Below are 22,766 nucleotides of genomic sequence, written 5' to 3' on the forward strand. Positions count from 1 at the left end.
TTCTGCCTGCGGCTACGGAACCCTGACCTGTTCACCGGACGTGCTTGTTGCACCCTCGACAACTACAATGATTATTATTATTTGACCATGCTGGTCATTTATGAACATTTTAACATCTTGACCATGTTCTGTTATAACATCCACCCGGCACAGCCAGAAGAGGACTGGCCACCCCTCATAGCCTGGTTCCTCTCTAGGTTTCTTCCTAGGTTTTTGGCCTTTCTAGGGAGTTTTTCCAAGGGAGTTTTTCCTAGCCACCGTGCCTCTTTCACATGCATTGCTTGCTGTTTGGGGTTTTAGGCTGGGTTTCTGTACAGCACTTTGAGATTTCAGCTGATATACGAAGGGCTATATAAATAAATTTGATTTGATTTGATGTAAACCTCAGATATACCAAAATCCCCCACCGCAAGTTTACACCTTGTGAAACAAAATGTATAGACTGATTTTACTTCCCACCATCTACACATCATACCCATTTTCTTTATTCTTATTTAGGTCAACTTTAATTATGTACATCGGTCATTTCTATTGCCATTTTTCCTAGAACCGTTTAATCTATTTATGATCATGTTTTTGCTTATTACGATCATACTAAAATGTATTAAATTGGATTAAGAATTGTTAAATTACATATCAACTGGTTTCCAGGCAAGCACACTCACACCTCAATCATATATAAACTGTAATAGTTTCACATTGAAGTCATTTTTTTTTTTTTACTTTAATGAACACCAACTGTATTTTTAAACAAAAGCACAACAAATGTTCCAGGGAAAGAGTGATAATTATTTTGATGATCTTCTCCGGTAAATGTTTTCTAAGCCACATCAAATTTTATATAGATATACTCGTTCAACAAGTCTGTGTGTAGATCTGTTATGTTAGAAACAATATTTTTACTTTGCAGTGGAATATCACCCACTTCAGTGTAATAATTATTGCAAACCACTTTACCAATTTAAGGCTTCAGAGTTCAATAGCAGTGTTAAGTAAATCCTATCATTTCAAAGTTCAAATTGGGCCAGTACATCATTAAGTTTTTAAACTAAAGTTTCCTGGTGTTAACTGCACTAAAGGCCCAAGTAGTGTTTTACTAATTCTTAAGAATAAATGAAAGTTTTCCTCAACGTTAAAATAAATCACTGCATCTTAAAAAAAACAGGTTTTTGAAAACAAGATGTCATTTTGTATATAATGTGGCAGATAAAGAAACAATTTAAATATGCATGTTTGTCCTTTGCCATACTATACATCATTCTGTAACTTTACAGAGGGCTGAGAATACAGGCGACAGAAGATGGGAGTGGGGGTTGATGTGGGGATGGTATGTATCAAATGCCAGAGTAGGATGATGGATGGAGGGGGAAGAGGGGCAGGTAAGGTAACGATGAACATCGCTATTGAGATTTGTGGAACGTCTTTGCAAGAATGCTTGCATTAAACAGTATACATGTAGTACCATGCTAGCGCTGCTCACCTTTTGTCCTAACCGTTATTAGAGATGGAGATCAGTGCTATGAGTTCATTTAACTACCGCCAACAAAACATCACACGCTATATTAACCCCATTCTGCCCAGCTGTGCTCTTACCCAATCACAACACCTGTTGGGTAAAAACCAGCAACTGCGAAACGCCGATGGCAGGAAAAAAATAATTTGTTTGTACAGAAAACAAACAAAGTGAACAGCAACACAGGATATATCATATAATTCATGCTTTTTTTTCTCCATAGAGTAGGAGCGGGTGATGAGAAAAATAAATTCACAGTTTTCAAACTACGATGCAAGGCTGTGTGTGTGTGTATGCAAGTGTTCATATTTTGCGTGTCGTAACTACGGGAGTGTGAGTACGCACTCAGACTTGGTGTGCATCTCAAATGGCACCCTATAATGTGCACTAACCAGGGCCCATTTGGCTCAAGTCAAAAATAGTGCACCAACGTAGAGAATGGAGTGCCATTTGGGATGCACGCTGGGATAGCCATTTCGCAAATCATATCTGGGAGTGTTAAACCCCAGTAACCTAACTCATGTATCATCTTCCAATGGGCAGAATGGGGGTAACTACATTCCTTGTCAGAAAAATGAATTTGCCTTGTTATTTATGTATAATAGTCTTTTCTTTTTCAACGCTTGGTTAAATTCTTGGCTTGTTTGTTGACGTCATCGTCGTTTTTCTTTTTTCTTTTAGAGAAATTAAGCCTGCTTTGAGTATGCTCGCTCTCCGTCCGTCTATGGACTGAGAAGGGGGGGCCGAGGCAGCTATGATGCAGGGAGGTCCGCGCTGGAAGGGGGGGGGACTGGGTTGTTCAGACCGGGGGAGCTTTGCGCTTCAGTAGATACTGGTGAATGTCGTCGGCATCGCGCTTGAGCCAGGCGGCATTCAGGAGAATGTTCTCGCAGCACTGCTGCACTGTGCGCTCAGCCGCAGGCGCGTGGTGGCTCTCGAAGAAACTCTGGAAGACACAAAATGGCCGCGTTTAGAATTAGAACGAGAGAAGTTAACTAAAATAAGTATAGCTAACATTAAACCATTTTATTGAGCGAGACCACTATATTAAGAGGTATAAACCAATATGATGCTCACCTTCACTTCAGCAGCCATTTTGTCAATGGCGAATCCATCCACAGAGAGCTGTGAAGAGGGGTGAAAATACAAGTGAGTTGCCTTAGGTCATTGGGCCAAAGGCAAAAGCTACCAGTCTTCCATAATAGATTCCTCTTATAATATATACAGAGCATTTGGAAACTATTCAGACCTCTTGACTTTTCCACATTTGTTACGTAACAGCCTTATTCTAAAATTGATTAAAATGTTTTTTCCACCTCAATCTATACACAATACCCCATAATGACAAAGCAAAAACCGGTTTAGAAATATTTGCAGATTTAAAAATGAAAAACAGAAATATCACATTTACATACGTGTTCAGACTCTTTACTCAGTACTTTGTTAAAGCACTTTTGGCAGCGATTACATCCTCAAGTATGACGCTACAAGCTTGGCACACCTGTATTTTGAGAGTTTCTCCCATTCCTATCTGCAGATCCTCTCAAGCTGTGTCAGGTTGGATGGGGAGCGTTACTGCACAGCTATTTTCAGGTCTCTCCAGAGATGATCGATCGGGTTCAAGTCCGGGCTCTGACTGGGCCACTCAAGGATATTCACACTTGTCCCGAGGCCACTCCTGGGCTGTGTGCTTAGGGTCGTTGTCCTGTTGGAAGGTAAACTTTGCCCCAGTCAGGTCCCAAGCGCTCTGGAGCAGGTTTTCATCAAGGATCTCTTTGTACTTTGCTCCGTTCATCTTTGCCTCGATCCTGACTAGTCTCCCAGTCCATGCTGCTGAAAAACATCCCCACAGCAGGATGCTGCCACCACCGTAGGGATGGTACCAGGTTTCCTCCAGACGTGACGATTGGCACTCAGGCCAAATAGTTCAATCTTGGTTTCATCAGACCCGAGAGTCTTGTTTCTCATGGTCGGAGAGTCCTAGGTGCCTTTTGGCAAACTCCAAGCGGGCTTTCATGTGGCTTTTACTGAGGAGTGGCTTCCGTCTGGCCACTCTACAATAAAAGCCTGATTGGTGGAGGGCTGCAGAGATGGTTGTCCTTCCCCAGAACTGTGCCGCGACAATCCTGTCACTGAGCTTCATGGACAATTCCTTCGACCTCATGGCTTGGTTTTTGCTCTGATATACAGTTGAAGTCAGAAGTTTACATACACTTAGGTTTGAGTCATTAAAACTCGTTTTTCAACCACTCCACAAATGTCTTGTTAACAAGAAACCTCCACAAGTCTGGTTCATCCATGAGAGAAATTTCCAAACGCCTGAAGGTACCACATTCATCTGTTCAAACAATAGTAGGCAAGTATAAACACCATGGGACCACGCTGCCGTCATATCGCTCAGGAAGTAGACGCGTTCTGTCTCCTATAGATGAACGTATTTTGGTGCGAAAAGTGCAAATCAATCCCAGAACAGCAGCAAAGGACCTTGTGAAGATGCTGGAGGAAACAGGTACAAAAGTATCTATATCCACTGTAAAAACTAGTCATATATCGACATAACCTGAAAGGCCGCTCAGAAAGGAAGAAGCCACTGCTCCAAAGCCGCCATAAAAAAGCCTGACTACGGTTTGCAACTGCACATGGGGACAAAGATCATACTTTCTGGAGAAATGCCCTCTGGTTTGATGAAACAAAAATAGAACTGTTTGGCCATAATGACCATTGTCATGTTTGTTGGAAAAAGGGGGATGCTTGCAAACCGAAGAACACCATCCCAACCGTGAAGCACAGGGGTGGCAGGATCATGTAGTGGGGGTGCTTTGCTGCAGGAGGGACTGGTGGACTTCACAAAATAGATGGCATCACGAGGAAGGAAAATTATGTGGATATATTGAAGCAACATCTCAAGACATCAGTCAGGAAGTTAAAGCTTGGTCGCAAATGGGTCTTCCAAATGGACAATGACCCCAAGCATACTTCCAATGTTGTCAAAATGGCTTAAGGACAACAAAGTCAAGGTATTGGAGTGGCCATCACAAAGCCCTGACCTCAATCCCATAGAGAATGTGTGGGTAGAACTGAAAAGGCGTGTGTGAGCAAGGAGGCCTACAAACCTGACTTAGTTACACCAGCTCTGTCAGGAGGAATGGGCCATAATTCACCCGACTTATTGTGGGAAGCTTGTGGAAGGCTACCCGAAACGTTTGACCCAAGTTAAGCAATTTAAAGGCAATGCTACCAAATACTAATTGAGTGTATGTAAACTTCTGACCCACTGGGAATGTGATGAAAGAAATAAAAGCTGAAATAAAATCACTCTATTATTCTGACATTTCACATAAAATAAAGTGGTGATCCTAACTGACCTAAGACAGGGCATTTTTACTAGGATTAAAATGTCAGGAATTGTGAAAAACTGTGCTTAAATGTATTTGGCTAAGGTGTATGTAAACGTCAGACTTCAGCTGTACACTGTCAACTGTGGGACCTTATATAGACAGGTGTGTGCCTTTCCAAATCATGTTCAATCAATTGAATTTACCACAGGTGGACTCCAATCAAGTTGTTGAAACATCAAGGATGATCAATAGAAACAGGATGCACCTGAGCTCAATTTCCAGTCTCATAGCAAAGGGTCTGAATACTTATGTAAATAAGGTATCTGTTTCTAGTTTTTAATAACATGTGCAAACTTTTCTAAAAACCTTTCTTCTCTTTGTCATTATGGGGTATTGTGTGTACATTGCTGAGGAATTGTTGTTATTTAATACATTTTAGAATAAGGCTGTAACAGAACAAAATGTGTTAAACGTCAAGGGGTCTGAATACTCTCGAAATGCACTGTATACAGTGCCCTCTGAGGAGCTGAGGAAAATATGAGAATAAGAACAGTTAAACAATGCTTTGGAGAAAAATTGCTTAATGAACGGAGCCTTTACCTTGATGAGCCGTGATATGAGGAAGCCGCCCTGGTAGCGGTTGTGAAGCTCCTCCCAGTTGTCTTTGACAAACTTCCAGGCGGCTTTCCTTCCATGCTTACTGCTTCCGGCCACGCCCCCGATTACTGACACCGTGTCCTGCGGACGCACATCCTCCTGGGTAGGGGAGACAGAGGGGTCTGTTTTTTGCCAATTTCCATGAATTGATCATGCTCACCCTATAAGCAAACTCCTATGACCAAAACAACTAGGAAGGCTACAATTACAAAGCTAGTTAACACCAGTGTTAACAATTGCACCGGCTATATTCAAGAAAGAATACCATAAAAGTGAGACCAAAAGAACACCAGGTGTAAATAGAACACCAGGTGTAAATAGAACACCAGGTGTAAATAGAACACCAGGTGTAAATAGAACACCAGGTGTAAATAGAACACCAGGTGTAAATAGAACACCAGGTGTAAATAGAACACCAGGTGTAAATACTAATGCTTCTAGGGATTTTTGTTTTGTCTTTTATATTCTCCTGACAAAATAGCAGGAGCAAGTAACACTCCAGTTGCCAGGGCAAGAATGGTTGTGTGTACATACCGAGAGGGCAAAGGTGAGGACTTTCTGGATGAGGTCGGGGGCAGAGATGGCTCCCAGCACTCTCTCTATGCGGTTCTTCTCCTCCTGCATGTCAGCCTGCTTGTGAAGCTGAAGAGGATGGGAGAGATTAGACAGCGATAATGTGAAAGAAAAACATATACCGTAAATTCCGGACTATAAGCCGCAACTTTTTTCCCAGGCTTTGAACCACGCGGCTTAAACAATGACGCGGCTAATATATGGATTTTTCCCGCTTTAAAAAAAAAAATTCTCCGAAAAAACACATTCTGTGACGTGCTCAGTTTTTTGGCGGCATGAAGCTTTCATTAGACCAATGAAATTGCTGAATGGGTTACGGTCAAACAACTTTTTTGTTTACTGTTTAGATTAAATCGAGCGCTCTCAAACTTCCCATCATTCTGATTACGGTAGTCTTTTTGTCACCCTCATCATGGCAAAGACACGGAGAAATGCATATGATGCAGCTTTCAAGTTGAAGGCGATTGATCTGGCTGTTGGAAAAGGAAATAGAGCTGCTGCACGGGAGCTTGGTCTTAATGAGTCGATGATAAGACGTTGGAAACAGCAGCGTGAGGAATTGACTCAGTGCAAAAAGACAACTAAAGCTTACTGCTAATTTTTTATTTTTTGTTACAAGTCGTGTTTCGTTAAAGCCTATTTATTTTTGTTACAAGCCGTGTTTCGTTAAAGCCTGTGTAAAGTTCATTTGTTTCAATGTACCGGTAGGCACCTGCGGCTTATAGACATGTGCGGCTTATTTATGTTCAAAATAATATATATTTTTTTAATTCTGTGGGTGCGGCTTATATTCAGGTGCGCTTAATAGTCCGGAAATTACGGTACATAATTTACCTTTGATGTGATTTTTAGGGGACGAAATCAAATTATATCAATTCTCATCAGTTGACTGTGATTAAAGCTTTATCTGTCAGATTATTGGTGGGGCTCTAACGAGAGTCTAGGACATGGAACAAGCTGGTAATCCTGTTCATCTGACTGAGGAAATGTAATTGAAATCATTCATGATACAATATATGACTCATGATATTGAGGAGACTGATCTCCAACCAGCTGGCCTGGCTGGGGTGTATTGTCTAGGAACCAAATGGGGCGAAACAGGGAGGGACTAATCTGAATTCATCCAATGCTTGTTTTCGTTGCAAAACATTTTGCTACGGTGTGCACTAGTGAATACACCGTTAGCTGGTGTGAATTACCTTCAGCATTGTGTCCAACGTGGCACTGTCGCCATGCTTCAGTACTGTTAAGTACACCTGAAGAGAAACAAAAACCATACACATGGTCATTCAATATGGTTTCATCACTTGATTTTACAATAATTTTATGTCTTTGTCTCATCATAAACGGCATCTACTTCCAGTCATGATGGTACTAAATAACTATCATTAGCACTTAGAAATGATCTACAAATGAGAAGTCACTGTTTGAAAGTAGGATCAATAACATGACCACAGGCCCATTGTTGAAATGTTGACCACAATTGATTGAAATTAATGGACAGTACTGAAAGCAGTACTGAAGAAGCTTCACCTAGCCAAACCAGAGGCCAAGGTGAAGACATTATCAAATTGCTGACCAATCAAATCCTTTAAACATTCATGAAAGTCATCAAGAGCCTAGGGTTAGAGGTCAAAGGTTAGTTTGGAATGGGGCCTTTGTTTATGTAACTACATGTTAAGAATACATGTGTGTTTCTATGAATAAATGTGTGTGTGTGTGTGTGGGTGGCAGAACAACTTACTGGGCTCCTGAGGTCTGCAGAGAGGATCTGCTTGCCTTCCACATGGTCTTTGAATCTCCGCCGGGCCTCCTCCAGCGTGGGCTTGTGTCCTGCCTTCCCCAGCTTCCCCAGAACCAGACCTCTCAGCAGGGCATCCAGGTGACCTGAGAGAGGAGGGGGGAAGAGGAGAGAAGAACCGGGGGCCGGAGAACAGAAGGAGAAAGGAAAAAAAAGCGCCAGTCAGTCTCAAACACGTTAAAAACAAGCGCTTTGACACACTGAACTTCATCCAGAAGGACAGAATTTATCTACTGCTAGGTAATCCAGGAGCCAGTAAATCCATACATCACCAGCTCTGGGCTGATACCCCTACTACACAAAACACTTGCCTAATTCCAAACCTGACCCTTAGCCCCTAACCCTTAGGCACTTGAGCAGATCTGAAAGGATCGTATAGGTGTAAGCAATATAACAGAAAATAAATCCCACCAAGCCTATCAAGAGTGCAACATAGACCGATTACAATCTCTTACACCTATCCAACCCAATCAGAGCTACATCAATTGACTTGGGGCTTAAGGCTGAGGATAGACTCCGGAATGACTCGGCAGCTCAGTTCTTAGCTCTTACCACCGGCCCCAGGGGGCTCACCTTCGCCCTGCTTGCATTCCCAGCCCAGCTTGAGGCCGATGGGAGTGAACAGGTCCCGGATGAACTCCTGGATCTCCTCGTGGAAGTCGGTGTGGGAGAGAAGGGAGGAGAGCACGCCCAGGTTGCAGCTCAGGTCGCTCCACACCGTGTAGTTGGGCTCGTTGACAAAGGCCTCCATCAGCTTCAGCACCTCCACCGTGCTGATCATGCCAGCGCGCGACTGAGGAAGATTAAAATGATTAATAGGATGAACATGGGGGACAAGAAGAGAAGGAATGGGGGGGTAGAGGTAGAAGAGGAAAATAAAGGACAGGTAAAAGGAATAGAAGAGAAGGAATATTATTGTCACAGTATTGTTATGTACAGTTTTTGTAATTGAGCCCTGAATGAATGGGACAATAAAGCTTTTGAGGAATAGGATAAAGCAGGAAAACAAGTTGATTAGATTACACATTGTTTATCTGACGTCTACAGTAAACATCTTCATAAGAGGCTTTGGTGAGAAAAAGGCCAAAGAATCAATGCTTAACAATTCACATGACATATCTTAGCGGGAGAGCTTAATACTCATGGGTACAGAGGGAGAAAGGAGAAGTATCATTACCCAACCATAAGTTACGTTTACATGGCCACAAAACACACAACAACATGTACAGGTAACTGCCAAAATAATGTAAACACTTGAGTAAATGAGGGATACAAAGTATGTCGAAAGCAGGTGCTTCCAAACAGTAGTGAGGCGCGGGTTGACTCAGAAGCCGCAGACCCCGCGGGTATATCCGCTGGGCGGGTTTAGGCTCATTAAATATTGTGTAGATGAAGGGCAGGTGGGTGGCAGGTTGAATAAAGAGAAAATACATTAAACACTTTTTTTTAATGTTTAATTTATATATCTTCAGGTTACATTGAGGTTTTTCTTTCATTCTTTTTAGGTCATCTGGCATTTGTAAGTAAGCCTATAAGCTTTTGGGCCTAACTGTACACGCACCAAATAGCCTACATGCCAATCACCAAATACTTTTGGGAACGGACAGAAAAAGTGAATGTCGATCCACTGAGACACACCGACTGTAGGTCTATAACCTCTCACATAGCCTTAATATTAACTCCTGCAGAATTAAGCATTTCTTGCAGCACCAAATATATATTTTGAAATATGATTTCTTTCAGCATCTTGAGAGAATGCGAATGCAGTTAGGGGGAACGTCTGTAGAGGTGCTATCTTAAATCAGCATCATAAAAGCTGATCAGATTTCCTACCACATCAAATATACATCCAAGCCGAACTGAAAACTTATCAGAAACACGTTGGGTCGTTTTCACAGCTTCCTATTTCCTTACAACCGTCAAAACGACAGAGAACTTGGGTCTATAAGGTTCCATCCGCAAAAAGACGATTGAGATAAGTGGCTTTAAAGTTCCAAACACTCATTGGTTTGAATGGTGTTAATTTTTTATCTTGTATTCTTTTGAACTTAACATGAATTGGGGTATTTAGAGTACTATATAGGTAGAGACCATTGAACAAAACAAGTCAATAACTAGATTTTGACAAAAATGTAGATAGGACCTTAGTAGGGCTGAACCCATTTAGCCGACATGGTAGATTGTTTGGTCGATAGGCTGTTGATTGATCGACCAATATTTTTTGTACTCGAGCAGTCGCACACATACACATAAAAAAATAAATAAAACCTGTCTGATTCACGCCTCTGAGTGGACTAATCCATCGTGGAGGCCGCTTGGATGGCACACTAGTACATTTACCGTTAATTCCCAATCTACAATGTTTGGTTACAGTTATTTCTGTTAATGCATTCAATATATTATTATTATTACAGTCTTACTGTTCTCATTCTAGGAGTGGGCATGTTTGCAGAGCGCACAACGTAGGCTACACTTGTGAGAAAGAAAGTTTGGTTTTATTTCATTCCATTTACAAGTTGTCAATTTATTCATTGCCTTGTTTGAAGCGCTTCTGTCAATTTTGAGTAAGGACACACACCTGATTACGCATAGAAGTAGGACTAGGACTAAATGTAGGCCTATAAGTGATCTGATACCATTTCTGATTGTCTTAACTTGACATCACTGTGGAGCATCTCAAAGAAATTTATTTGCCTCAAACAGCAAGTAAACAAAGTCTGTTTTTACATCCATTGAGAAATACAATATTTTCCTCAACGTAGCCTATTTGAAAAATCTTTCCAGTTCTCTCCCTTTCGATTACCACTCAGCATGAAAGGGGAAAGAAAGTAAAGCTCAGATCCGGTGGAAACGTCATAAATGTCATAAAATATGCCTTCCTGATTACTTCTTAGCCCTTGCGCAAATAGCCTACAGCTGTGTGTCTGGAGCTCATTGGTACAGGAAACTGAGGACCCAGAATATTTCACACAATGTTGCAAGCACCAGATTCCGGCTGGACCAAGTTCATGCAATGTTTCAAGTTCCTTGCAGACAGGCAAAGCCAATGTGATTTATAGGATATTTATTTTTATCTGGAAATTTTTTACCTGCAGGTTGCAATATAATTTGAGCTTTATGTAGGCTATTTTTACATATTGGCAATGGCAATAGAAGTTACTTTTAGAATTGTATAATTTTCATTCATTTCACGGAGATTAAAAAATGTGCATTTGAAAATCACAGGGACAGCCTAAACCTGAGGCCCAAGCTCTCGAAATAGCATACCAAAATGTCAGATTAATATATATATATATATATATATATATAAATAAATCAGAAACGCATCTAAATTAAGCAAAAATAAATCCTACATCCGTCTGACTGTAGCCTATAGTACAGTGCATGTCCTATATTTGCGGATTAGGGTCCGGCCCATGGCTTCTTTTTTTAATACATAGTCGTGCAGTTGCGGATGACCCACGCACCACTACCACAGATGTGGTTCCTGAGTTAATTAAGCAATTATCATCATGATGATTAGGGTAATGTATAAAAATGCTGGGCAGAGAATTATTTTGGCTACCACAGCTATAGACAGGTTGGCTGACATACGTGCATCGATGTGTCCGGAACGTGTGCGTTTTTATGATTCTGAACGGTCAGATAGCAACAATGACAAGCTGCCATGTGGGGAATCGTAGACGGTTCGCTTCAGCTAGTTGTATCTTGTTTTGACTGATGTCATGTCTATACTAATATGGCTCAAATTCACTAGCTATCTAACCAACAACTATTTGAGAGACAACACGTATTCATTGTGCAAATGTATGTTTTCAATAAACATTTGGAGACCAAATATAATTTACGTGTCAGTCTAAACCAACCCTGTCTATTCTGGCCCATAGTAGTATTTACATTTACATTTTACATTTAAGTCATTTAGCAGACGCTCTTATCCAGAGCGACTTACAAATTGGTGCATTCACCTTATGATATCCAGTGGAACAACCACTTTACAATAGTGCATCTAAATCTTTTCAGGGGGGGGGGGTTAGAAGGATTACTTTATCCTATCCCAGGTATTCCTTAAAGAGGTGGGGTTTCAGGTGTCTCCGGAAGGTGGTGATTGACTCCGCTGTCCTGGCGTCGTGAGGGAGCTTGTTCCACCATTGGGGTGCCAGAGCAGCAAACAGTTTTGACTGGGCTGAGCGGGAACTGTGCTTCCTCAGAGGTAGGGAGGCGAGCAGGCCAGAGGTGGATGAACGCAGTGCCCTTGTTTGGGTGTAGGGCCTGATCAGAGCCTGAAGGTATGGAGGTGCCGTTCCCCTCACAGCTCCGTAGGCAAGCACCATGGTCTTGTAGCGGATGCGAGCTTCAACTGGAAGCCAGTGGAGAGAGCGGAGGAGCGGGGTGACGTGAGAGAACTTGGGAAGGTTGAACACCAGACGGGCTGCGGCGTTCTGGATGAGTTGTAGGGGTTTAATGGCACAGGCAGGGAGCCCAGCCAACAGCGAGTTGCAGTAATCCAGACAGGAGATGACAAGTGCCTGGATTAGGACCTGCGTCGCTTCCTGTGTGAGGCAGGGTCGTACTCTGCGAATGTTGTAGAGCATGAACCTACAGGATCGGGTCACCGCCTTGATGTTAGTGGAGAACGACAGGGTGTTGTCCAGGATCACGCCAAGGTAGTGCACGCGTTGGTTTGGTTGCTAAACAACCAATCCAACTACGCCCCCATAGGATGACAATTCCCCCAGCCACAGGGAATAAGTGGTCACTGAATGGTTTGATGAGTATGAAAACTATGTAAACCAGGGCTGTCCAACCCTGTTCCTGGAGAGCTACAGTCCTGTAGGTCCACTCCAACCCTAATCTAGCCAACCTGATTCTAATAATTAGCTGGTTGATAAGATGGATCCGGTTAGTTACAACTGGGATTGGAGCGAAACCCTACACTGTTCTGGCTAGTGGTGGCCCAAGAACAGGGTTGGGTAACCCTAATGTAAACCATATGCCATGGCTGTCTGTCACCAGATCTCAAACCAATTGCACACTTATGGGAGATTCCGGAATGGCGCCTGAGACAGCGTTTTCCCACGACCATGAACAAAACACCAAATGATGGATTTTTTCCATGGAAAAACAGTGTCGCACCCTCCAATATAGTTCCAGAAACTTGCAGGTGTTTTCAAGCTGTTCTGGCTAGTGGTGGCCAAACACCCTATTAAGACATTTGTTCTATTTTACTTAACACTTATTTTTCTTAAAACTGCATTGTTGGTTAAGGGCTTTTAAGGAAGCATTTCACTGTGGCGCATGTGACAAATAAAATTTGATATGACACTTTATGTTGGGGTTTCCTTTACTTGTATATGTGTGGATTCCACATTTACAACATTGAGCAGCTAGAGTTTATTTTAGGGGAAGCTTTGACCCTGGGCTTCCTCAAAAATGATCTGTTTATACACTAAAGGTTGTGTTTCTTTGCTACTGTAGCGCTAGGCTAGACAGATGGGGCCTTGCTATATGGAAGAGGAAAGAACCTAAGGGTTTTGTGGCAGAAAGGAATTCTTTTTCTATGGTGACTTTCAAGCCATTCGCTGAATATGATTGTTACAGGAACTGACCCTTCCCCTGTCCATGACTGCCTTTATATACAAGCACCATTACCATACATATCCAATTTATTATTGAGCGTTAGCGTTGAGCTAAAGGGCATGTTGGTGTAGTGTTGACGGTAGTCTGTGTCAGTCACCAGGGAGAAGAGGTCGTTCTGCAGGCCCAGACGGTCAACAGGCAGCAGGGTGAGGTCTCTGATACCAGGCAGCAGGCTCTCCAACATGCCTGAGCTGTACTGGATCCTGTAGAAGCCCACTGTTCCTGGGTTGATCTATAGGGGAGGAGGAGGAGGACAGTTGAACAGCAGCCAAAGACTATAGCCTTGTTGCCAATCTGTTTTCTTCCACTACTTTGTCGGCGTCACACCAAACCATTTGCTGTTCCAAACTTGTTAGCTAAAGCGGAAAATAAATCTGCCTAACAAGCAAGTGTGGAAGAAAGCCCTTATATGCTTGAGTGACACCCACCCAACAAATTAACAAAATTATGTTCTATTCTAGCCATAAAAAGTGCAGCTTCACATTAAGGAAACAGGAAGAGATATTTTCTATCCCTTTGATCAACTCCATACATGGATAATTCTCTGTTCTGAATGGCACACGCATAAGTAGTTTCCCTCTCCCTACCATAGCCTTGTGCAGTGGTTCCCAACCTTTTTCCAGTTACTGTACCACCAATTGAATTTTGCTCTGCCCGGAGTACCCCTGAAGTACCCCCTTGTGCATTTTAGCAGTAGGCCTATGGTCTCATGAGTCTTCTCAAGTACCCCCTGTGGATAGGCCAAGGACCCCCAAGGAGTCCTAGTAGCATTGCTAACTAGATAGGGACTAGCAAGGCTATGATCCCGCTCAAGCAACCACTAGTCCCAATCAAGTGGTTATTTATTAATGGTTCTCAGTTCCCCAAACTTAATTTGACATTAATGATGTCCTTTCAGTGAACAGCAATTTATATGGTCCATTCACAAATCCTGACCCTCTAGTGACCCTTTCAATATCCATCTGTGTGACCTTTTGACCTCTTTCAAAGACCTTCAAGGGTCATGGTTGGCTTAACTTCTCGTCGACCCTTTTGGTCAGGTGATTGGTTTACTGAACTCCCAATGATCTTCCACCCGTTAGTAAATACTAAATAGTCTCAGAATCATGAATGATACGGCCCATTCACAAACGTTTATAATTCTCCAACCAAGCAGACCTTCAAGGTTATGGCTCTTGAAGCAAACATTCTTGTATCCATTACGCTTTTATTAGACAGATTTCTATTTCCCTAAACATGCAACTTTGTATAAGGGTTATAGTACACATTTTAAGGCCTCAGGGCTTGGCTTTCAACTCAATTCTACATTAGACAGATGTAATAGGTGGAATTTGGTTGTCCTCACCTTGACCCACTGGTCAGGGCTGACGTTGTTGATCGTGATGGTGGTCTCTGGGCTGTCCAGCAGCACCTTGAGCTTGGTACAGCCGGGGTCCTCACCCGTACAGATACTGATTGGTACCATCCAGTTAGGGCAGTCCTCACCTGGAGGATGATTGACACAAGCAAGACCCAATGAGATGGAGAAAAGTAGGAACTTTGTCTCATGTAGCTAATAAGTGACAAGTAGTGAACCAGTGATTTGTACTTGGCTTTTTTTGTGTTGATTTATTGGAAAATATTATCTTACCATTATGTGGTCCACTGGCACAGAATTTCTTCTGAGATATCTTGAGGATGCGATCATCCCCTTGCTACAAAAACAAAAAGTATTTGATTGTGTATTAAATAAACAGCTATATCCACAACAGAGAGATCCCCTCTCACAGGATATAAAAACAGTACATTCATATTGTCCAAAGACAATTTCCATTGTGGTCTATTTACCTGCTCCTGGTCCACTACGATTATAGGGAAGCCCATCTGCTTAGTCCAGGAGCTCATCACCAGGGCGATGGGTTTCCCACTAGCCTGTTCCAGACAGTCCCATAGGTCCTCTGGGAGAGGTGGTGGGGAGAGAGGTGGTCACCAACCAATTACAACGCTCAAAATAATAATCTTGTTATAATGGACCAGACATGTCCATTATAAATTCATGAGAACTTATAGGAGACTTGAGTGTTACCTGTTGCTGCATTTTTATGTTGGAACTTCAACAGATAGGAATGCATTCCTTTCCTAAAATCCTAGAGACAGAAGAAACAAATAGGTTTACAAAGAAAAATGCCTGAGATGAAAATATACAAATACTTACCAGACACACTTGTTCACGCAATACCCTTTTAGCTAGTATATGAAAGAGAGCTAGACTAATTAGTGGACAACATGGCAGTGTGCCTGGGCAGCAGCGCCTCACCTTGTCTCCTATGTAGTTGTGCAGCATACGGATCACAGACGCTCCTTTGCTGTAGGATATGGCATCAAAGATTTCATCCACCTCCGACGGGTGGCCCACGTTCACCTGCAGTCCAGGTGATGAGTCAGTTAATGCTTTCATCTGATAGATACCTCACGTACATTCAAATCTACTGGAAAACTTTGGTCCAGTACACACACATATATACACAATCTTACAAATTTAAAGCCAACACACCTCGATGGGATGACTGTTGTCCAGCGCATCCAGATCCAGGGCGCGGGTGTAGTCGGCAGACACAAACTGTGTCCAGATGTCGTAGTCAGGGAAGCAGTGGTCCACACAGAGGTACTCGATCCATGATGCGAAGCCCTCGTTAAGCCACAGATGCGTCCACCATTCCTACAAGGCAAGTGGCGATCATATTGACTAAAACCCAATTCAGGACAACAATGTATACCCCAATGCAATTGAAGAAAGTTGTTCATATAATTTAATCTTCAATAATGTAATGTCCTTCTGTCATTGACCAGGAGAGCGCTTTTAGTTTCTGCATAAGCAGCAAAGAGCGCAGTGGTCGTTTACCATAGTGACCAGGTTCCCGAACCACTGGTGAGCTAGCTCGTGTCCCACCACCAGGGCCACCCACTGCCGTGAGGACGAGCACGAGTTCTTCGGGTCAATCAACAGCGCCGTCTCCCTGGGAAACAAGGTCAAACAGCGAGGTCAACTCGAAGAAAAACAAGGGAAAAGCGATTCATTTCACACTCCCCCTAGTGGTAGCATGCATTAACACAAAAATACATTGAATATAAAAATCACATACATTTCCAGCTAGTGGTAATGAAATAATCTTTTTGTGGAATAACATGACTGGCAGGCTAACTGTGCATCCTCTTATTAGTTGCAAATTTAGCAACATTACTTTAGATTTACCTGTAGGTAACAAGGCCCCAGTTTTCCATGGCACCTGGAGGGGGCAGCACCAAGCGTGTTAGATCTTGACTATAAATCCTATTTTTCATCACAATATAATAATTGAAATACAGTCATTTGAATTGTACTTACCAGCAGCAAAGTCAGCGATAGCTATTAGATCAATTTTAGGCAGTGGGTAAGGAACATTGAAGTATTCGTTGTAGAAAGGTAAGGTCTTTACAGCAACCTGTGAGAAACATGGATAGAAAAAACTAGATATAATTTCCATTTTACACTTGACGCCAATAGATTGTTGTGCTAGCAGCAACTGTCATTCATCAATATAACAAACAGTCATAGTGGTACATGACTAGTGTTAGTACTGGTCTAACCATTATCAAAGTTTAAAAGAAGTCAAAACAACTCACCTCTAGTGCAAATTTTCCTTGTTCCGCCTTTCCGGTAGGCGTGTAGACGCGTACGGTCACGCCGTCCGACGATTGGCCTTCTACAAAGTCGTATTCGCCGATGACGAACGCTACAAGGTACGTGGACATAATGGGGGTGGTGGCGAACTTCACTTCCAAAAGGCTGTCATCTTCTGGATGTGGCTTTCGATCGATGACATTCTGTGTCATTGAGGACAAGGGCATATTAGCGCGGACAGAAAATATAATCAGAAAGTCAGAGTAAGCAATGCTTTTGAAGAATGAGCTCATAGCCTTTCACAGTCTACAGGGCAGACATCGTGGAAAAACATACTAATTCAGTTGCATTTTGAATGCCTGCAGACTTTTACTCTTGTAGCTGGATGGGAGGAAATGCAGTGACCCAACAAGACCGTCTTATGTTACATAAGCCAATGTTAGCAGAGCACAACAACAGAGTAGCGAAATGTGACTCAAGCTGTTTGGCGTCCCCAGGCGGAAGAGTTAGTGTGACACGTACCATATTTGACAAGGCTACTCGGTCCTTGGGAACTATCAGAGAGATGTCAAAGGTGGCTTTGATAGCTGGCTCGTCCCAACAGGGGAAGGCCCGGCGAGCGTCCGTGGCCTGAGGACAGAAGAGAATAGAGGAGGACAGACCATGGGAGGCTAGGCAAGACAGAGTGGACAACACGTTCCACAGCGTGTTAGGTCAGGCAAACATCCTGGAGGGTGTCAGAGGGCTGATTTATAATAAAGCTACTCCAATGACCTCTAGTGAAAATTGAAAATAAACAACACGCCGTATATAGCAGCTGGGCATGTCATTTCCCCCCCACATTTTTTCTAAAGATAAGAGATTACAAAGTTGAATTATCAAGAATCTCCAACAATGGTTGCTAAAACATTCAGCCTATAGCCAGGGTGTGACAATGCTCAAACATTGTGGTCAAATGGCAGTCACATTCCTTTTACACTATTGCAACATGGGTTAAGCAATCAACTCTGCTGCCTAGAGAAACTGTACTCATTATGGTAACAGAAGTAATGCAGGACAGGAGGAGCGCCTAGTTACTGTACCTCGAACTGTGTGACAGCAGCATAGCGGATTTCTCCTGCAGGAGTTGCATATTTACTTCTGTAGAAACCTTTCATTTTGTCATTCAGCTCCCCAACAAAGTCAATCTTCAATGTACCGGATCCTGAGAAACAGGTGCAAAAAAACCCAACATGTGTTTATTCAGCCTTTACTGCAATAAGAGGTTTGTTCTGTCAACTACAAACAAAAAGACATGGCATGGTGTCAAACACCAGGAAGAATAATGAATGGCAGAAAATGGAGGGTTCATTAGAACCCTAAAAAGCCCTGTAGCCATTCTGGTTAACGGCGAGTCCTTCGACTTACCTTTCTGTAGAGCACTAGGGAATGACAGAGTGACTTTCTCATCCTCATTTTGATAGTTGAATCCTGTAGCGTTAATTTCTAAAGAGAAGGAAAAAATGCAAGGCTGATATTCGCTGCCATAACATACGGAAAGAATATACAAATGTGCCTAACAAGCCTGGAAAAGCAGGTCTAATCAGGAAATAGAAGAAATATATTGCATATATAAAATATATAATAGTTTGTCTATATTTAAGACAACTGTGAAAAGACGATTGACAGAATCTCACCCTCACCTTCCCCTCCCTCTGGTACAAAGGATGCTGTGATGATGTCGATGTCAGCACAGTTCATCACAATCTGATTAGTGGCCAGGTTAACCTGGAAAAACGACAGAAACACAACTACTAAGTAAAATCGGGGACTAGCATACCCTTGTATAAATACCTGGGATGACATAAGAACGCCATATTTTTAATTTGTGTAAAAAAAAATATATTTTGTCAGTCATTCTAGAGTCCCTCAACGATAATACTCCCTCGATATAATACTTCTAAACTAGGATATTTTTTTGTTTTTCCTGCCATAAGCAAATCCACTATTAAGGGTAAATCTAATCTGTTATGTGTCAGACAGCAGCGATAGGGATCAAACAACTTACTGTAGGCCAAGCAGGCTAAACCTACAGTGGCTCAGTGTCACCGTGAAAACATTGTGGCTTGACAGGGAGAGCGGAACGGGACCAAAAGATGGTTAGGAGAGAGGGAAAGAAAGAGACATCCTGTAGGGCTTCTGACTAGAATGCAATGTGGTAGCGGCTCATGTGACGGTCGACGTCCGACTTATTGAGGGCGGAACTCAGCGGCACACTCAGCTGCAGCTTTGAGAGAGTAGGCTAGTCCCATTTATTGACGGTTGGGTGCTGCCGTAGTTTATTTTGATACTCAAATAGAGAGCTGGGAGGTTGTAACCGAGAAGGCAGGGATGTAATTATAGAGCGCACTCGGTGATGGCACGGTGCCACGTCGCTATGCGTCCCGTTGGCTATTGTGCGGTTATCTGACAACTTTTAAATCATGGGCTGGCATTGTCATTAACTTGGCTAATGAAATTATAGCATGTGCATGCAAGTAACAGCCATGCAACTGACAACACATAGCACATGTGTTGCAGTTGAAATTGCCCTACTTGACAACTATTTGTCACTTAAACGCCAAGAGTAGCCTAATCTTTCATCTAGCCTAATTTCCTTGGACAATGCTGTTCAACTACGTAATACAATGTGCCATCCTCCTATGGATAGGCTACCAAACATAGATCAGCGGCACATAGATAACCATACAGTAATCTCTTAGATTTAGACAATGTTTGTGTGGAAAGTACAAAAATAGTTTAGCCTGGCATTTTAAGTGTCATTGAAACACAGCCAGTGTTATGTGCACATGATGACAAGTAACTTGTGTTCCTAGCCTGTGTTCTGAGATGAAGATGGTGTATGCAAACATCCGAGGGCAATACGCGCACCATATTTGGCACCAAATATGACACACATTAGAAACTAATCAAATGAAGCAAGCAAGTCTGTAATACACATGTGATGTAGTATCAGGGATGGGCAGATAACATATATGCCAACAGATCGCAACAATGCCTAATTTATCATAACCATTACAGATAAATCCTAATTGCCCAACACAGACAAAGTGTACAAAACATTAAGAACACCTTCCTAATATGGGAGTTAAACCCCCTCCTTTTGCCCTCAGAACAGGACCAATTCGTCAGGGAATGGACTCTACAAGGTGTCAAAAGAGTTCCACAGGGATGCTGGCCCATGCTGACGCAATGCTTCCTACGGTTGTGTCAAGTTGGCTGGATGTCCTTTGGGTGGTGGGCCATTCTTGATACACACGGGAAACGGCTGAGCATGAAAAACCCAGCAGTGTTGCAGTTCGACACAAACCGGTGCGCCTGGCATATTTTGTCTTGCCTATTCACAATCTGAACGGCACACAAACGCAACATGCCTCAAGGCTTAAAAATCCTTCTTTAACCCGTCTCCTCCCCTTCATCTTCTACACCGATTGCAGTGGATTTAACAAGTGACATCAATAAGGAATAACAGCCTGGTCCGTCTAGGTGAATCCAGCGAAAAAAAGGCTGGAGACAATTATTCCCAAACTGCTGTTCATTGTTGGAATACATTTTCCTACTTCAACCAATCAATTTATAATTTGTGAAAACTGTTATAATTTGGCAAGGAATGTAGTTCGTGTATCCCATCAGCTAGATACATTTTCATAGGCATTTATTTATGTAGGCCTAACAGGAGCTTGTGATGCGCACTCAGCACGCCTGTGTGTAGGGAGCATTCAGAACGCAGTTGAGTGAATGAGACATGGAGGGGAAAGGGAATTTTGGGAGAGAAACGGTGTGATGCTTGGCTTGGTTTCTTTTTTGTTGTGCCCCGCAAGTCAAAGAAAAGTTGTCTTTAAGACAAAATGTTTGGGTAGCCAAGGCATATGCCACCAAATAGTTTCAGTATATTAAAGAAAAAGTAATCTATGGTTAAAGAGCGAGCTTTGACATCCGTTTGAGATCTCATGCCCATCCGTATGTAGTAATTGGTTTACACCATCAACATACCAACAGGCAATGATTAGGAATCATTTAGCTAAATTTGTCTGAATGTTACACGTCACGGGTGTTGTGAATGTCTAGTGTTGTCATTTCATGGTCTGCTTGCAATACAGGTTAACAGAGGCGGAAGCTGGGAGGTCTTCTCTTGTAGGAAGACATTTGCTAGCTATGATTTAGCAAACATTAGCTTAGTTAGCAAGGTAGCACTAGCGCGCATGCTAACTGGGTGCGCTGGCATGCAACTAACGTTAGCATTTAAGCTAAATCCACATCTTTGCATTAACGTCGATCATACTATACATTCCTTTCAAGTGAGATGTAGTGACTATTAGCCAGTTAACGATTTGCAAAAATGACAGCGAGCTAACGTTAATTTGCCTAGCTATCAAACTAACTGGTATTAACAGTTAACTAGCGAATGACGGTTCAGCTAGGTAACGTTAGGTAGCTAGTTACTCTGGACAGTACCTTTCAGGGCAGGTAAAGCGCTAATAAAAAATTTATTTTCTACATTGAATACATTTATTTTCAACCTAGCTAAAGTGAGCTAGGCTAGCTGTTTGCCACTACTATCATGGGCTAGTAGATAACGTTAGTTAGGAGTTCGCTAGCTAACGTTAGACGACTAGCTTGCTAGCATTTTGCCGTTCGCCATATGAACGTTGTAAATTAGGCAACATAGATTACATAAGGAAGTACTATACAAATTATCTTGCAAATACTTCACCTACCTTCACAATCGCCTCTAGCTTGCCCTCGAAAGTGAAGTCGATGAGGTCGGGCTTCAAGCACAACCCGTAGTTGACGGGGTAGACGTCAGTGGGCAACCTTACGAAGGGCCTCCTTTCAGGCATGGTGTCTGTATTTTGTCTGGTAGCGCTTGCGAAGACGGTGCTGCTGTGTATTACTCGGAATTTGATAGTTCTGAAGTCCTGCAAAATGGGATTCGACAACAAAACTGGATCTTGGGGAATGACTCGTTTTACGAATGACAGCAAAACCCGACGGCCGAGAACCAGCAACATAAAATCCTTAGCTAGAAATGTTGCCAGCTAGAGTCCTCCCCTCTCACTTCAAATCCGCCGAAACAACGTGTGTAGGAGCGCAGTATGATGAGGAAATAGCGTCATCGCGTTGAAGCGGAGGAACACTGGAACAAGGGGATGTGTTCAATATTTTGGGTTTTTAATTAGTTTGTTTGTCAATTGCAGTCAAAGAAAATTCTCCAAAAATATAAATCATAATTGATAATTACATGCTTTCTGTTTGTGGCATTCCTTATTGGTAGTAGTAGATAGTAGCAGAAATAACAACAATGAATGAAATAATCTGCACTCTGAAAATAAGTAAGAATTTGCATCAACAACAGGTTGTTTACCTTGTTATGTTGTGAACGTTTTAATGGTTGCCTAGTAGTGAGTGTTTAAATCACTTATGGAAACCAGTAGTCAGAGGGCTTAGCTACTCACATGACTCATGTAGGTCATTGCAGACATCTCTCTATCAACTATATGTTGTTTGCTTAAGAATCCTACTGCTGCCAAGAAGACGTGCACAGCCACTTCAGGTGTTCGAAGT

The 22,766-nt window shown here is 42.4% G+C and overlaps 1 protein-coding gene across 4 annotated transcripts; it reads right to left on the reverse strand.

The window, feature by feature from the left end:
* Positions 1-691: 691 nt before the first annotated feature.
* LOC115208697 (puromycin-sensitive aminopeptidase) lies at positions 692-22,305 on the reverse strand. 4 transcript variants are annotated; one of them, XM_029776987.1, is made up of 23 exons: positions 21,920-22,305; positions 18,845-18,929; positions 18,570-18,647; positions 18,245-18,366; positions 17,685-17,792; positions 17,165-17,365; positions 16,887-16,983; positions 16,755-16,788; positions 16,404-16,518; positions 16,056-16,220; positions 15,819-15,923; positions 15,588-15,648; positions 15,350-15,459; positions 15,153-15,216; positions 14,868-15,007; positions 13,620-13,754; positions 8,456-8,675; positions 7,826-7,968; positions 7,281-7,337; positions 6,043-6,150; positions 5,452-5,607; positions 2,591-2,638; positions 692-2,459 (listed from the first exon to the last, which is right to left on the reverse strand). In XM_029776987.1, exons 1-23 carry the CDS (start codon positions 22,211-22,213, stop codon positions 2,313-2,315), a joined length of 2,793 nt encoding a protein of 930 aa, XP_029632847.1. In that variant the 5' UTR covers positions 22,214-22,305; the 3' UTR covers positions 692-2,312. The 4 variants fall into 4 exon arrangements, with proteins under 4 accessions (XP_029632847.1, XP_029632845.1, XP_029632846.1 ...); XM_029776985.1 differs by having other exon boundaries at positions 8,435-8,675; XM_029776986.1 differs by having other exon boundaries at positions 18,839-18,929; positions 21,920-22,304.
* Positions 22,306-22,766: the final 461 nt, after the last annotated feature.

This window comes from Salmo trutta, chromosome 14, assembly GCF_901001165.1.
Source record: "Salmo trutta chromosome 14, fSalTru1.1, whole genome shotgun sequence".
In the NCBI taxonomy this organism is placed as follows: domain Eukaryota; kingdom Metazoa; phylum Chordata; class Actinopteri; order Salmoniformes; family Salmonidae; genus Salmo; species Salmo trutta.